The sequence below is a fragment of the Ahaetulla prasina genome, chromosome 7 (assembly GCF_028640845.1).
Source record: "Ahaetulla prasina isolate Xishuangbanna chromosome 7, ASM2864084v1, whole genome shotgun sequence".
Lineage (NCBI taxonomy): Eukaryota > Metazoa > Chordata > Lepidosauria > Squamata > Colubridae > Ahaetulla > Ahaetulla prasina.
Window position 1 is genome coordinate 7,102,124 of NC_080545.1, and position 16,541 is coordinate 7,118,664.

The 16,541-nt window shown below is 43.8% G+C and overlaps 1 protein-coding gene across 2 annotated transcripts in view; it reads left to right on the forward strand.

Annotated features, from left to right (window-relative positions):
• LRRK2 (leucine rich repeat kinase 2) overlaps positions 1 to 16,541 on the forward strand; it is a 114,305-nt gene that overhangs the window by 64,700 nt on the left and 33,064 nt on the right. For both annotated transcript variants that reach the window (XM_058189535.1, XM_058189534.1), the window contains exons 27-33: positions 728 to 914; positions 4,012 to 4,193; positions 6,725 to 6,954; positions 9,103 to 9,230; positions 10,181 to 10,399; positions 11,669 to 11,870; positions 13,823 to 13,911. In XM_058189535.1, coding sequence (XP_058045518.1) covers positions 728 to 914; positions 4,012 to 4,193; positions 6,725 to 6,954; positions 9,103 to 9,230; positions 10,181 to 10,399; positions 11,669 to 11,870; positions 13,823 to 13,911 — 1,237 coding nt within the window. The remainder of the gene's footprint in view (positions 1 to 727; positions 915 to 4,011; positions 4,194 to 6,724; positions 6,955 to 9,102; positions 9,231 to 10,180; positions 10,400 to 11,668; positions 11,871 to 13,822; positions 13,912 to 16,541) is intronic.

A 16,541-nucleotide genomic window follows, 5' to 3' on the forward strand; every position in this document is an offset into this window, starting at 1 on the left:
TGTGTCTCTTCATAGCTGGCAAATCAACTGATTAACTAAGAGCTGAAGTGACTCACCAGCATCGAGGGAGATATCAGAGAACTTGGCAGACACTGGCTATTCTGCTGCCAGAGCTGATAGTGCCGGCTAATTAAGCCATCACTCGGACGGAGGCGAAGGAGGACAGAACAGGTGGAGAGTCAACAGCCCCCAGGTCTGGAGGTGGCTGATGAGGAGGAGGAGGAGGAACAGCTGAGTCCAGTGCAATGGTGAAATTTGAACTGGTTTACTACCGGTTCGATGGCTGCGTATGCGCGCTGCACATGCGCATACACAGTTTGCGTCACACACCAAATGTGAGATGTGCGCACGCTTCCAAAAGGAAGTGTGGGGTCAGTAGAACAGTGGGGGGGGGGTGATCAGCATAGCTGGCTGGAGAATTCTGGGAGTTGAAGTCCACAAGTCTTAAAGCTGCCAAGTTTGGAGACTTCTGGTTTAGTTGTTAGAAAAGGGGAAAAAAATAATGGGAGAATTAAAAAAATATGTCTAATTAAAAAAATTTGCAAGGTTAAAAAAAACACATTTGGCCATGTGATGTATAAATGTAGGGTTCGCACCCTTTGAAAAATAATAAATATATATTTTTTTTCTGCACGGCCCTCGTGTTTTGGAAATGATTGGCGCGAGTCACAAAGTCTTAACTTTTCATTTAATAGCGGTTGTTTGTGTTCTTGTCTCTCTTTGCCAGTTTGCGATCGGTGGATTTAAGCAACAATAGAATTGGGATGCTACCCGGGCCTGCATTTTGGAAATCGTCCAATTTAAGAGAATTGATATTTAACCACAATCAAATAAGCGTTCTAGACTTGAATGGCAAAGCTTCTTCTTGGTCTCGGCTCGAAAAGCTACACCTGTCTAACAACAGATTAAGAGAGGTAACACACACCACAAGATAGTAGTTGTTCTGACTTTATCACCGTGCTTTTTTCAAAATACTTTTCGGGAATGTTTGAAGCAATCGCTTTTTCTTGGAAAATTTAAGTTCCTTCAGCCCCGATTGTATTGGACTGGGCTGTACATAAGCTCAAACTAATCTGCTCTGATTTATTTTAAGACAGAGAAGCAAGGCGGCTTCTGTCCGAATAACTGCTGAGAAAAAAAAGATTGGTTTTTCATACCTGTCTGAATGCAAAGCTTACTTTATGAGCCTCAGTGTCTCAGTGGTTAAAGTGCAGTACCGCAGGCGACTTCTGCTGATCACCGGCTGCCTGCAGTTTGGCAGTTCGAATCTCACCAGGCTCAAGGTTGACTCAGCCTTCCATCCTTCCGAGGTCGGTCAAATGAGGACCCAGATTTGTTGGGGGCAAGAGGCTGATTCTCTAAGCTGGTTACAGAGAGTTGGAAAGAACTGAAAAGCAGTAGATAAGTCTAAGTGCTATTGCTCTTTCCTTCCTTCCTTCCTTCCTTCCTTCCTTCCTTCCTTCCTTCCTTCCTTCCTTCCTTCCTTCCTTCCTTCCTTCCTTCCTCTTATTCCCTTTCTCATTCTCCTTCCTGGTGGCGCAGTGGTTAGAATGCAGTATTGCAGGCTGACTCTGCTCACAGCCAGGAGTTCAATCCTGACTGGCTCAAGATTGACTCAGCCTTCCGTCCTTCTGAGGTGGGTAAAATGAGGACCCAGATTGTTGGGGACAAGACCGCTTAGAGAGAGCTGTAAAAGCACTGTGAAGCGGTATATAAGTCTAAGCGCTATTGCTATTGCTTTGCAAGAGAGGAACGAAAGAAGCCAGAGAGGAGAGTCTATCAAACTATATTGTTAAACGTCAAGTGAATAAATCTTTAGAAGAATTTATGAAGGGTGCAGATTCACCGGAGATAAAGAATGGATCTGAACAATTTTAGTCGTGATGTGAAGGCATGGTTCTCCAGAATAAACTTTCCTTCCAGAAAAGCGGAGGAAAACATACCACTGTATTTATGTATGTATGTATCAGAGGTGGGTTTCAGCAGGTTCTGACCAGTTCTGGAGAACTGGTAGCGGAAATTTGGAGTAGTTCGGAGAACCGGTAGTAAAAATTCTGACTGGGCCCATCCCCATCTATTCTCTGCCTCCCGAGTCCCAGCTGATTGGGAGGAAATGGAGATTTTGCAGTAACCTTCCCCTGGAGTGGGGTGGGAATGGAGATTTTACAGTATCTTTCCCCTGGAGTGGAGTGAGAATGGGGATTTTACAGTATCCTTCCCCTGCCACGCCCACCAAGCCATACCACGCCCACCAAGCCACACCACGCCCATCGAGCCATGCCCACAGAACTGGTAGTAAAAAATTTTGAAACCCACCACTGGTATGTATTTATGTATGTATGTATGAATGTATGAATGTATTTATTTATTTATTCATTCATTCAATTTATATTGCCTCCTATTTGCCCATGGCAACTCAAGGCGGCTAAAAACCACATTTAAAAACAGTAAAACTAATAAAAAATCAAATCAATTAATGTAATAAAATCACCCCCCCCCGCCTCCTGCCCCAGCAACAGCCGATCACACGAGCCATTTAATGGGCTCCACCCCGCTCTGGGTTCCCTAGGCCCGCTGGCAGAACCAGGTCTTCAGCGCCTTCCAGAAGAAAATTAGCATGTTGGCCGTTCTAATCTCTGAGGGAATGATGTTCCAGAGAGAGGGAGACACCACGGAGAAGGCCCTTCTTCTGGGTCCCGCCAGGTGTATCTACCTCGGGGATGAGATCTGGAACATTCCTTGCCTCCCCGCTCTAGAATGCTCAAGAATTGCTTTCTTAAGAATTAAAAAAAAAACCCACAGCAATATTGGATTGGAGAATGTGACAATAGGGAGTCAGTTACAGGCAGTCCTTGACTTACGACCTCAACTGAGCTTAAAATTTGCATTGCTGAGCAGAACGGTGAGTTTTTGCCCCAACTGATGATCTTTCTTGCCACAATCGGTTAAGTCAATCGCTGCGGCCGTTAAGTTAGTCACACGGTTGTTAAGTGAATCTGGCTTCCACATTGACTTTCCATGTCAAAAGGTCACAAAAGGGGGATCACGTGACACACACACACCCCCGGGACGTCATAAATATGAGTCAGTTGCCAAGGGCCTGAATTCTGAGCATGTGACCAGGGGTGGGGATTTGCAATGGACGTAAGTGTGGAAAAACGGTCAGAAAGTCAGTTTTTTTCAGTGGTGCTGTAACTTCGGTCACTAAATGAATGCTTGTAAATCAAGGACTACCTGTAATATTAACCTGAAAGCTGTTCAAAAGAAGCAATGATTGGCCTGGAATTAACTAGCTACCTAGTTAATTGTCTAATTAAAAATTAGATTAGTTTGGCATTGAACTGATTTTGATAACTGATAGATTAGCAGATCTATTCTGAATATATATATGTATGTATGTATGTATGTATGTATGTATGTATGTATGTATATATATATGTAGGTCTTTGATTATTCGAGTTTTCTCCCGCGTAAAATTGGAAGTGTCTTGGCGACGTTTCGACGAAGTCTCATTCGTCATCTTCAGGCTTCAGCTTCGTGCTTCTGGGAGCAATGTGTGATTGCAGCTGTTTCTTCCTTTTTAACTGCCAGTGGGGGTTTGAACTGATTGGGTGGGAGCTTGGCTGTGCTCTGATTGGATGGGGTTTTTTTTGTGCTCTGATTGGCTGGGGGTGTGTCCTGTTTGGGTGGGGGCTTGGTTGTGCTCAGATTAGTCTGAGTTTCAGGGGGATTTGAGCTGGTGAGCTGCACTGCTGCTGTTTGGCTTCGTGTTCGTGGTCGTGCTACATCTTCATAGTGGTGTCAGTCTGCTGCATATATGGATTGGAGGGGTTTGAAATGGCTAATGTTGCAGCTGCGGTCTGGCTTCTGGTCCTTGGGACCAGAAGAAAAACCCGAATAACCTTGGGAGAAAACCCAAATAACCAAAGACCTACATCAAACACCCGCACCTGCGAAAACCTCAGAAAACATATAAATACACACACATAAATCTTCTTCTTTTGTCTCTAGATCCCTCCTGACATTGGATTTCTGGAAAACTTGACATCTTTTGATGTTAGTTACAATCCAGCGATCCGGTGTTTTCCAGACGAAATGGGGAAATTGTTGAATATATGGGATCTTCCTTTGGAAGGATTACGTCTTAACTTAGATTTTAAACATGTGGGAGAGAAGGCAAGAGATATTATCCGGTGAGTTCGTTTTGACCATTCTTTCTATGGCTTTGGGCGGCTATTTTCACTGGAAAAACACTGCTAATAACAGAACAACAGAGTTAGAAGGGACCTTGGAGGTCTTCTAGTCCAGCCCCCTGCTCAAGCAGGAAGCCCTATACTAGTGATGGCTAACCTTTTTGCCATTGTGTGCCAGGAGAGGGGGCGGGGGGGGGTTGCACACGTGTGTGTGCCCACACCTATAATTCTATGCACCCCACCCCCGCGCATGCTCCCTCCTGCTCCTGGCACGCGATAGCTCGGTGGGCCCATTTTTCTCTCTCACCTGGCTCCAGAGCCTCTCTATGAGTCTGGGGAGGGCGAACAGCCTTCCCCACCCCCAGAGGCTCTCCGGCGGCCAAAAACAGCCTTTTTTTCCAACTTCCGGTTGGACAAGAAGTGATGTTTTTTGCTGTCCCCACCCTCCAGGGACTCCTAGAGAGGCTCTGGAGGCTGGGGACAGCAAAAAAGTCACTTCCCGTCCAGCCGGAAGTTGGGAAATGGGCCGCTTCAGGCCTCCAGAGGGCCTGGCAGGGGGTGGGGAAGGCAGTTTTCACCCTCCCCAGACTCATAGAAAGGCTCTGGAGCCAGGTGAGAGAGAATAACGGGCTTTCCCAACCCCACCCCCCCGGCCCTCCGGAGGCAGGAAACAGCTTGTTTCCCTACTTCTGGTGGGCCCAAAGGGCCCAAAAATCAGCTGGCCGCTGTGCGCATGCGCACCGGAGCTGATATGGCTACATGTGTCACCTGTGGCACGCGTGCCATAGGTTCGCCATCACAGTACTATACCATTCCAATCCAATGGCTGTCCAATCGCTTCTTAAAAATCTCCAGTGATGTTTTCTCGTTTGGATTATTGCAATGCTCTCTACATGGGGCTGCCCTTGAAGTGCACCCGGAGGCTGCAGCTAGTCCAGAACGCAGCTGCACGGGTTATAGTGGGAGCAACTCGTTGCTCCCATGTAACACCGATCCTGCGCAGCCTGCACTGGCTTCCTGTGGTCTTTCGGGTGCGCTTTAAGATTCTGGTTACCATCTTTAAAACGCTCCATGGCTTAGGGCCCGGGTACTTACGGGACCACCTGCTGTTACCTCATGCCTCCCACCGACCCGTACGCTCACACAGAGAGGGCCTTCTCAGGGTGCCGTCCGCCAAACAATGTCGGCTGGCAGCCCCCAGGGGAAGGTCCTTCTCTGTGGGGGCTCCCGCACTCTGGAACGAGCTTCCCCCGGGTTTACATCAAGTGCCTGATCTTCGGACTTTTCGCCATGAGCTGAAAACGCACCTATTTATTCAAGCGGGACTGGCTTAAAGGTTTTATTAAATTTTAATTGGGGTTATTATTTTAGGGTTTTAAATTTTTAAATTTTAGCCATTTGTAATTTGCTCGGTTTTAAGTTTCTGTTTTAAATGTGAACATTGTGGGTTTTTTAATTTTTGGCTGTACACTGCCCTGAGTCCTTCGGGAGAAGGGCGGTGTAAAAATCTAATAAAATAAAATAAATAAATAAATGGAGCACCCCCAACTTCTGAAGGCAAGCCATCCCACTGATCGATTGTGCTCACCATCAGGAAATTTTTCCTTAGTTCTAGGTTCCTTCTCTCCTGGATTAGTTTCCATCTGTTGTTTCTTGTCCGGCCTCCAGGTGCTTTGGAGAATAAGTGGAGCCCCTCTTTTTTGTGGCAACCCCTGAGATATTGGGACACTGTTATCGTGTCCGTCCCCCCACCCCCGTTCATTAAATTAGACATACTCAATTCCTGCAACCATTCTAATACATGTTCTGATAAATGTTCACATCTTGGAAGAAAGGTAAGGGTTACACCTCACAGTGTAAATCAGGAAATGTTAGAGCCTTAAAATAGTTCTTTCTCCACTTTTTCATTATACGTTTCCTTTTTTTTCCTCTCTCCTTGTCAACTCGCTGATAAGTTATCCCTTTTTTCCATCTAGTCAGGAGTGGGGGTTTGCAGGGGTTCGGGAGAACCTCTAACTAAGATTCTATGCAGTTCGGAGAACCCCCAAATCCCACTCCAGGCTGGCCCTGCCCCCCTGCCCCGCCCCTCCGCATGTGCCCCGTTTTGAATGCAGGTAAGTGCAGGGCGTGCACGGAGGCTCGGGGAGGGCAAAAATAAGGCCTACCGGAAGTTCAGGATGGCCGGAAATGGGCCTCTGGAGTGCCTCCAGAGCCTGGGGAGGCCGTTTTTGCCTTCCCGGAGACTTGAGGAAAACCTCCGGAGCCCGGGGAGGGCAAAAACGCCCACGCTGGTACAGGACGCCGACTAGGCCATGCCGACCATGGCCAAGCCCACCCAGCAACCAGGTAGAGACCCCCTTGCTAAAAATTTCGAAGCCCACCCCTTCGTCTAGTTATCAATTGTCTTGGCAGTTGAACAGGTCTATTTCGATAGTTTCCTTCCCGAAGTATTTTTACCTAGAAAAGAAAAATATTATTTTTTTAAAAAAAATCTGTAATTAAAACCAACCTCTCCGTCTCTTTTTGCCAAGGTTCCTCCAACAGCGTTTAAAGAAAGCTGTGCCCTACCATAGAATGAAGCTCATGGTTGTTGGAAACGCCAGCAGCGGTAAGACAACCTTGTTACAGCAGCTAATGAAATGCAGGAGGCCGGATTTGGGACTTCAGAAGCCGACCATCGGAATTGACGTGAACGACTGGAAGATCCCCCGGCGAGGCAAAATCAAGAAAGATACCGTTTTAAATGTCTGGGACTTTGCAGGTATTTTCTCGCGCCCGCGAGGGGAAGGGGGAGGGGGGAACAAATGCAAAAACGGTTATGAGAATAGCAAAAGCAATCACACTTCGACTTATAGACCGCTTCATAGCACTTCACAACCCTCTCTCTCTCTCTCTTGAGCAGTTTACAGAGTCAGCACGTTGCCCCCAACAATCCGGGTCCTCATTTTGCTGACCTCGGAAGGACAGAAGGCTGAGTCGACTTTAGTAAGGATCGAACTCCAGACTGTGGGCAGAATTTGCGTGCAATAGCACTGCACCACCAGGAAGGAAAATGAGAAAGAGTATAAGAGGAAGGAAGAAAGGAAGGAAGGAGGGAGGGAGGAAAGGAGAGAGGAAGGAAGGAAGGAAGGAAGGAAGGAAGGAAGGAAGGAAGGAAGGAAGAAAGGAAATAGGCATTATCCACTGGTCATTTTTTTTATGTCAGTTACTATATTGTACCTTCCTCAGATTTTTCAGGGGCTCTGTAATCCTATATTTTACTTAGTTTTAATTAATAAGGATGCCTTTAAGTATTTTTTATTAACTTATCACTCCTCTTTATTTATTATTGAATATTCTGGGATGTTTGAAAACCATTTTCTTCTCTTTTGCTCATCTGCTGGTTAATGAGCACAATAAAGTTATTTGAATTTGATTTACGATGGGTTTTGGTTTTTTTGGTTTTTTTGGTTTTTTGCTGGAAATTGCGTTTACTTTTGGTGTCTGGCAAAAATCACCCTTTGTGGACAATGGGCTTGTGGGTTCACAATGACCCATAGTGATTGGCTTAAAGATCGCTGCAAAAAAAGTCACAAAATTGGGTCGGTCGCGTGACAGCCTGCTTAATGACCAGGCTCGATTACAGTTGTAAGTTGAGAACTACTTGTACTTTGCAATTGTAGAAATTAATATGGCGTGTGAACTACTAGAGGGGAAGGCCTGTCTTTAAATGTAGCATACAACGGTATTAGAAAATGGGGAACTCCTGGGCTCTAAGAATCAGAATCACATAGTAATCTGCAGTTAAAATTGCTTATCTAGTCAACTAACAGAGAATCTAGTCAACTGACGGTCGGCATTAAATTGGTGCCAATTGAGAGTCAGTGGAATTCAGGAGAGGTTGGATTTAGACCGCTTGTGACGACACAAAGATTCCAGGCTGAGTCCTCTCTTGACTCCACCCCCAGACGCTGCTTGTCCTTCTCCTACAGCACTGGTGTCAAACTCGCGTCAAACTTGCCGTCCCGTGATGTATTGCCACGTTTTCTCCCTTCGTGGAGCTGGGGTGGGCGTGGCTTGCACGTGACGCATCTGGCCCAGCGGGCTGCCAGTTTGACACCCCTGTCCCTATAGGAACACGGTTTTGTTTTTCTAAACATCTAAAGCAGGGGTAGTCAACCTTTTTATACCTACCGCCCACTTTTGCATCTCTGTTAGTAGTAAAATTTTCTAACCGCCCACCGGTTCCACGGTAATGATGATTTATAAAGTGTATCGTCATCTGCGCATGCCTCTGGCGCATCGTGGATTGGGTTTGGCGGGGGGGTGGCTACAAGCTCTGCTTGTCTGTTACAGCTGGGTGGTGTGGGGGGAGATGCGCGAGCTATTCTGGGACAAGGTTCTTTTGTTTGCGGTCGCACTATAGCGCCATTTAGTTTCACTTACGTAACATGAGCTAAACTTATGTGCGGGCGATACAAATAGTATATTTTCAGAAATTTAAATTGTCACGGGGAATTTTATGAAAACCTAATGAACATGTTTTTAAATAATGCTATGATTATTTTTTTTTTAAAGTCAGTTAAATTAAAAAAAAGGATCGGACAAAGCCCACCATGCAAGCTGGAACACCCACTAGTGGGCAGTAGGGACCAGGTTGACTACCACTGGTCTAAAATTTGAGGAAACTTTCAGTGGTTTTAACCACGTTCCTCATATATCGTTTGTGTTGGGCGTGTGAGAGAGCAAATGGGAAAACCAACTGTTCCTTCACGATCTGTAACATTTTGTTCTTGTTTTGTGAGCAAAATGAAACGATTTAAATTCTGTTTAAATTCTCTTCTCCCTTTGGTGAGACTTGGAGGTCGTGGAGAGCGTATGTGGGCATACATGCCATCTGCCAATTATTGCTGTACTTGCTCTCCTGCAGGTCAAGAAGAATTCTATAGCGCTCACCCTCACTTTATGACTCAGCGAGCTGTATACCTCGCGGTGTATGACCTGAGCAAAGGAAAATCAGAAGTGGATGCCATGAAACCATGGCTGTTTAATATCAAGGTAACCTACTTACTGATCTTTTTTTAAAAAACAACAACAACTGATAGGATAGAAAATTTGCCAAGCGCAAATAACCGGGAGCATTTATCAAGTTCAAAGCAGGGAAAAGTTTATTACCGCTACCGGTAGTCAACTAACGGTCAAAGAATTTGAGACTTTTGTTTAAGTCAGGGGTTTCAAATCTGATTTCATTGAGGGCTGCATCAGGGTTGTGTTTGACCTTGGGAGCTATTTGACCTTGGGGGGCTCCATTCTATTCTATTCTATATGCACCAAAGACAAATTCCTTGTGTATCCAATCACACTTGGCCAATAAAGAATTCTATTCTATTCTATTCTATTCTATTCTATTCTATTCTATTCTATTCCATTCCATTCCATTCCATTCCATTCCATTCCACTCCGTATTTTTGTTCTGTTCTATTCTATTCTATTCTATTCTATTCTATTCTATTCTATTCTATTCTATTCCATTCCATTCCATTCCATTCCATTCCATTCCATCCCATTCCATCCCTTATTCTAGTCTATTCTATTCTATTCTATTCTATTCCATTCCACTCCGTATTTTTGTTCTGTTCTATTCTATTCTATTCTATTCTATTCTATTCTATTCTATTCTATTCTATTCCATTCCATTCCATCCCTTATTCTATTCTATTCTATTCTATTCTATTCTATTCTATTCTATTCTATTCTATTCTATTCTATTCTATTCTATTCTGTTTGACACCCTTGGTTTAAATAATTAAGATTGTATTCCCCGTGTTGCTTAAAGCTGGCCTTGTGGTTAATGAGAATTCTAAAGTGCTTGACAAATCTTGGGTGAGATACTGGTTGGAAGGCGGCTAGGATTGATGACAATAGAGTGGAATGAAGCCAACTGCACATAAAAGGCTAGTTATTGGAGAAGAGCCTTAATCAAGAACTTTGCAACTTCTGTTTTCTAGACCCGCGCACCGTTCTCCCCTGTGATTCTTATTGGGACTCATTTAGACATCGCTACCGAGAAGCAGCGTAGAGCTTGTATCAGTAAAATCACCAAGGAGCTGATGAATCAGAAGGGATTTCCTAAAATCCACGACTATCACTTTGTGAATGCTACGGAAGAGTCCGAGTCCATGGCTAAACTTCGACAAATCATCATCAAAGAATGTCTGGATTTTAAAGTAAGCCATTTCGCTTTAATAGTCAAGTATAAATAGCACTTAGACCACTTTACAGCCCCCAACAGTCGGGGTCCTCATTTTACTGACCTTGGAAGGATGGAAGGCTGAGTCAACCTTCAATCAGTCAGGACTGAACTCCTGGCTGTGGGGCAGAGTCAGGCTGCAATACTGCATTCTAACCACTGCACCACCAGGAAGGAGAATGAGAAAGGGAATAAGAGATGAAGGGAGGGAGGGAGGGAGGGAGGGAAGGAAGGAAGGAAGAAGGAAGGAAGGAAGGAAGGAAGGAGTAGCAATAGCACTTTAGACTTATATACCCCTTCACAGTACTCTTACAGCCGGTTTACAGAGTCAGCATATTGCCCCCAACAATCGGGAGGAGACTCCAGAGGCAGCAGATGGCCTATTTTTTTGGATTAGTACAGGGTCTCCTGCTTGAGCAGGGGGATTGGACTATGTTGTGGCCCACCAGCGGCCAGCGGAGCTGACAACAGAGTTGGACAGTGAGAAGGTTGGGAAGGAACTTGGGCCAGTCCTGGGGGCTGGGGAAAATTTGGATGAGGGCTCTGCATCAGAGGCAGAGAGAGGGCCAAGGCCATCTGATAGTTATGTGTTGCCTCTGGAGTCTCCGGAGCCTCTGGAGTCTGACATCAACGAGGCAGAAGAACAGCAGGAGCCTGTTCCCAGTGTGCACATGCGCAGAGCTGCCAGAAGACAAGAACAATTAAGAAAACAGGGTCGACTTGGGAGTAAGGCTTGGAGATGATTGGCCACTCCTATAAGACATAAAAGAGGAGTGAACGGGACATGAGCTTTTGCAGGAAGCAATTAGTTCATCTGGTCAATTCAAGCTTTGGGAAAGTTCTGTCTGACTCTGTGCCAAGTTTGGCCTTGCCCTGCATTTGGCAATTAGTTCTCTGGCAGCATTCCAAGGGAGATAAGGTGGGTGTTTATAAACATTCCCCTAAAAGACTGTTTGTGAAGCCTTGCGGACTGTGAATGACAATAATTCACAGCCTTGCAAATAAAAGATGTTTTTGCCGGAATTAAGATTGTGCTTTATACTTTCTAAGGAAGCCTAAGTCAGAACAGACTAGAAGACCTCTAGGATCCCTTCCAACCCTGTTATTCTAAGTTTGAGACTGGCCCAAACTGCAATCCATATTTCAGGAGAAATTATTGACTGCAGGAAATTGCAATGCTTCCCTAAGGTATTCATCGACATAGTTGAGCAACGTTTATTTTTATTTATTTATTTTTCCTCTGCAGATCCGAGACCAGCCCGTGATTGGCCAGTTAATTCCAGACAGCTACTTAGAACTTGAGAAGAGCATTCTAGAAATACGCAAAACATTGCCGCCTGAATTCCCCGTCATTGGCCAGAGTCAGCTTTATGAATTGGTGCAAGAAAAGCAGCTACAGTTGGATGAAAATGAGCTTTCCCATGCTGTGCATTTTCTGAACGAATCGGGTAAAACTATGGCCGTTGGATTGTGATAGTCACTGGGCCCGCCGTTCCTTTTTTCATTGAACAAAAAAGTGATGCTAAATTAGGCCGTTTGCTTCTTTTATTCGATTGTTGACCTGGTTTGATTACTTAATAAGTTACTCAAGGAGGCCAACAAACCCAAGGTAGTCTGCATCCAGTTTTGGTCACCACACTGTAAAAAAGATGTGGAGACTCTAGAACAGCGATTTTCAACCTGTGGGTCGGGACCCCGTTGGGGGTCGAATGACGATTTGCCAGGGGTCGCCTAAGACCATCGGAAATATGGGAAGTATACTTGTGAGTCGAAGAATAGCGCTCCAATGGTTGACTCCACAAGCCAGCTGCAGACTCTTCAAATCGCTAGCCGAATTCGGCTTCAGGCGCGATGAATTAAAAAAGAGATAAATCTTTGCTCTGATGTCTTCCTCTCAAGCCAGCTGCAATCACTCCCAATCGCTAGCCTAATCTGGCTTCAGGCGCGATACACTTAATAGGGGAGGAGTCTCCGCTTTAATGCCTCCGTCCTCAAGGCAATCGCAAGCAGTTCAGATCGCTAGCCAAGACGGCTTCAGGCGCGATAAATTCAAAACGAAAATATATTTACGGTTGGGGTCGCCACATCGTGGGGAATTGTATTAAAGGGGTCGCAGCACTGTAAAGGTTGAGAACCACTGCTCTAGAAAAAGTGAAGAGAAGAGCAACAAAGATGATTAGGACACTGGAGGCTAAAACAGATGAAGAACGGTTGCGGGAACTGGGCATAGCTAGTCTAGTGGAAAGAAGGACCAGGGGAGACAGGATAGCAATCTTCCACTATTTGAGGGTCTGCCATAGAGAGGAGGGGGTCCAGCTGTTTTTCAAAGCACCCAAAGGCCAGACAAGGAATAATGGATGGAAACTGACCAAGGAGAGATTCAACCTAGAAATAAGGAGAAATTTTCTGACAGTGAGAACCATCACCCCATGGAACAGAAGTTGCCTTCAGAAGTTGTGGGAGCTTCATCACTGGAGGCTTTCAAGAAGAGACTGGACTGCCATCTGTTAGAACATGGTGTAGGGTCTCCTGCTTGGCCAGGGGGGGGTTGGGCTAGATGACCTACAAGGTCCCTTCCAACTGATTTATTTATTTATTTATTTATTTATTTATTTATTTATTGTTTATATTTATATACCGCCCTATCTCCCAAAGGACTCAGGGCGGTTTACAGGCATTTAAAAAACAAAAAATACAATAAATACAATTCTAAAAACAATTAAAAAACTTATTCAAAAGCCTTAATTAAAAATATAAAAATTAAAACCCAAGATTCTATTCTATTCTATTCTATTCTATTCTATTCTATTCTATTCTATTCTATTCTATTCTATTCTATTCTATTCTATTCTATTCTATTCTATTCCTTCCTCCTCCCATTTTCCCAACAATCCTGTGAGGTGGGTTGGGCTGAGAAAAGGACGGGATCCTCCACTGACAGGATAATGAATTTTAAAGTACAGGCAGTCCTCGACTTATAACAGTTCATTTAGTGGCCATTCAGAGTTACAACAGCACTGAAAAAAGTGACATGACACTTAACAATGGCTGCAGCGTCCTCCCATGGTCAGAATCTCGGAAACTGACTCATCTTCACGACGGTTGCGGTAACCTGGGGTCGTGTGATCCCCTTTTTTGCAACCTTCTGACGAGCAACGTCAATGAGGAAGCCAGATTCACTTAAAACAGTGTGGCTAACGACTGCAGTGATTCACTTAACGACTGAGGGAAGAAAGGTCATAAAAATGGGGCTTAACAAACGTCTCACTTAGCAGCAGAAATTTTGGGGCTCAATCGTGGTCGTAAGTCGAGGACTGCCTGCAGTAAACCATATTATTGTTAAAATGTTCCTTACGCACTGATATATACTAAGCGGACTTTTTTTATTATTATTATTTAGGTGTCCTGCTCCATTTTCAAGATCCAGCACTTCAGCTCCGAAATTTCTATTTTGTCGATCCCAAATGGCTGTGCAAAATCATAGCCCAGGTCAGTCTGAAATGCGGTTCCAAACCAGGTTTTCTATTTTTTTTTTTATTTATTATTGAAAAAGTTTTAAGAAACAAAACATTTCCTTTTTCCCCTCCTCCCATAAAACCCCTTCCCCTCCTTGGCTTCGGGTCAATCACAAGGTATTGTTATACATAAACCAAACATAGAGTAAAATTTTCCTTCTAATCCAATTAACCTCATCCAAATCTTTTCATCTCCCAACCCCTCCCATTACATAAAATAATACTTCCTAATTATTCAAAGGCAATCTGATATTTCTTAATCTGATATCTGTTTTGTAGATAATCAATCCATTTTTCCATTCAATTAAATATCTTTCCTGCGTATTGTCTTTCAAAAGCTGAGATTTTAGCCATCTCAGCCAAATTAATGACTTTCAATATCCATTCTTCTATTGTAGGTACCTCTTCTTCTTCCAGTATTGTCCAAACAACAGTCTTGCTGCTGTTATTAAATTCAGAATCAATTTAGTCTCAATCCCTGTACAATCCGTTATAATTCCCAAAAGGAAAAATTGTGGCAGGAACTTTATCTTCTTCTTCAGTACATTTTGAATAATCCACCAAATTCTTATCCAAAAGGCCTTAATTTTCTTGCAAGTCCACCAAATATGAAAATATGTAGCGTCATCACAATCACACCTCCAACATTTCGCTTGGATATTAGGATACATACATGATAATTTTTTGGGATCTAAGTGCCATCTATAAAACATCTTATAAAAATTTTCCCTTAAATTCTGTGCTTGTGTAAACTTAACATTTCTAACCCAGATTTTCTCCCATGTTTCCAACATTATTGGTTCCTGAATATTCTGTGCCCATTTTATCATACAGTCCTTTACCAAATCCTTTTCCGAATCTATTTCAAGCAACACATTATACAATCCCTTTATATGCTCCTGGGTCTGATTTCTAATTTGCTTTATTAACCAAACCAGGTTTTCTAGATTGCCCCATTTTTTTTATTATTATTCTATTCTATTCCATTCCATTCCATTCCATTCCATTCCATCCCTTATTCTATTCTATTCTATTCCATTCCATCCCTTATTCTAGTCTATTCTATTCTATTCTATTCTATTCCTTCCTCCTCCATTTTCCCAACAATCCTGTGAGGTGGGTTTGGCTGAGAGAAGGATGGGATCCTCCACTGAACAAAGGGTAATGAATTTTAAAGTACAGGCCGTCCTCGGCTTATAACAGTTCATTTAGTGACCGTTCAAGGTTACAACAGCACTGAAAAAGTGACTTATGACCCGGTTTTCACACTTACGATTTGTATTTATGACGGTTGCCGTGTCCCGGGGTCACGTGATCTCCTTTTGCGACCTTGTAACAAGCAAAGTCCATGGGGAAGCCAGGTTCACTTAACAACCGGGTTTCCTGATTTGTCAGCTGCAGTGATTCACTTAACAACGGAGGTAGAAAGGTCGTAAAATGGGGTCAAACTCACTTAACAACTGTCTCACTGAACAATGGAAATTTTCTAGGCTAATTGTGATTATAAATCGAGGACTATATTAAAAAAAGAAAGAAAAATACAACAAAGACATTAAAAAAAAGGTATTGGGGGAAAAAAAACCAATACATATACACCAGAGATGGTATTTAGCCGGTTTGATCGGTTCGCCCGAACTGGTAGCGGAAATCGTGGCTGGGCCTGCCCATCCACTCCAGCTCTATGCCATCCTATTTAGGCACGTTTTTGAGGCTGGGCGCATGCACGGAAGGCCCGTACACGAGCAAAGGGCATGCATGGAAGTTCGGGCGCACATGGGGAAGGCAGGCAGACACGCGAACTGGCCGCACAGATGCACAAAGCGAGCTTGCGCGTGCGGGCAGAACTGGTAGTAACATAATGTGAAACCCACTGTTGATATACACCAATGGTAGTCAACCTGGTCCCTACCGCCCACTAGTGGGTGTTCCAGCTTTCATGGTGGGCGGTAGGGGTTTTGTCCGATACTGAAGCACTTTCCTTTTTTTTAAATTTAATTGACTTTTTAAAAAAATTTCATAGCATTATTTAAAACCATTTTCATTAGGTTTTCATAAAATTCCCCGTGACAATTTAAAATTTTGAAAATATACTATTTTTATTGCCCGTGCATAAGTATAGTTCAAGTTACCTAAGTGAAACTAAATGGCGCTATAGTGTGACCGCAAACAAAAGAGCCTCGTCCCAGAATAGCTCGCGCATCTCCACCCATACCACCCAGCTGTAACAGACAAGCAGAGCTGGTAGCCGGTGCCCCCCCCCCAACACAATCCACGATGCGCGAGAGGCATGCACAGACGACGATACACGGCGCATTACTGTGGAACCGGTGGGCATTTATTTATTTATTTTATTTATTTATTAATTAAATTTTTATACTGCCCTTCTCCCGAAGGACTCAGGGCGGTTCACAGCCAAATAAAACCACAATGAATAAATACAGAATAAAATCAATAATTAAAAAACTTATTAAATATGGCCCCAAATTAAAATGCATTTAGAACAATAAAACCCACTTTAAAATTTAAAACCGAATAATAAAAAACTTCTAAAAATTCTATGCCAGTCCTGCGCGAATAAATAAATATGTCTTCAGCTCGCAGCGG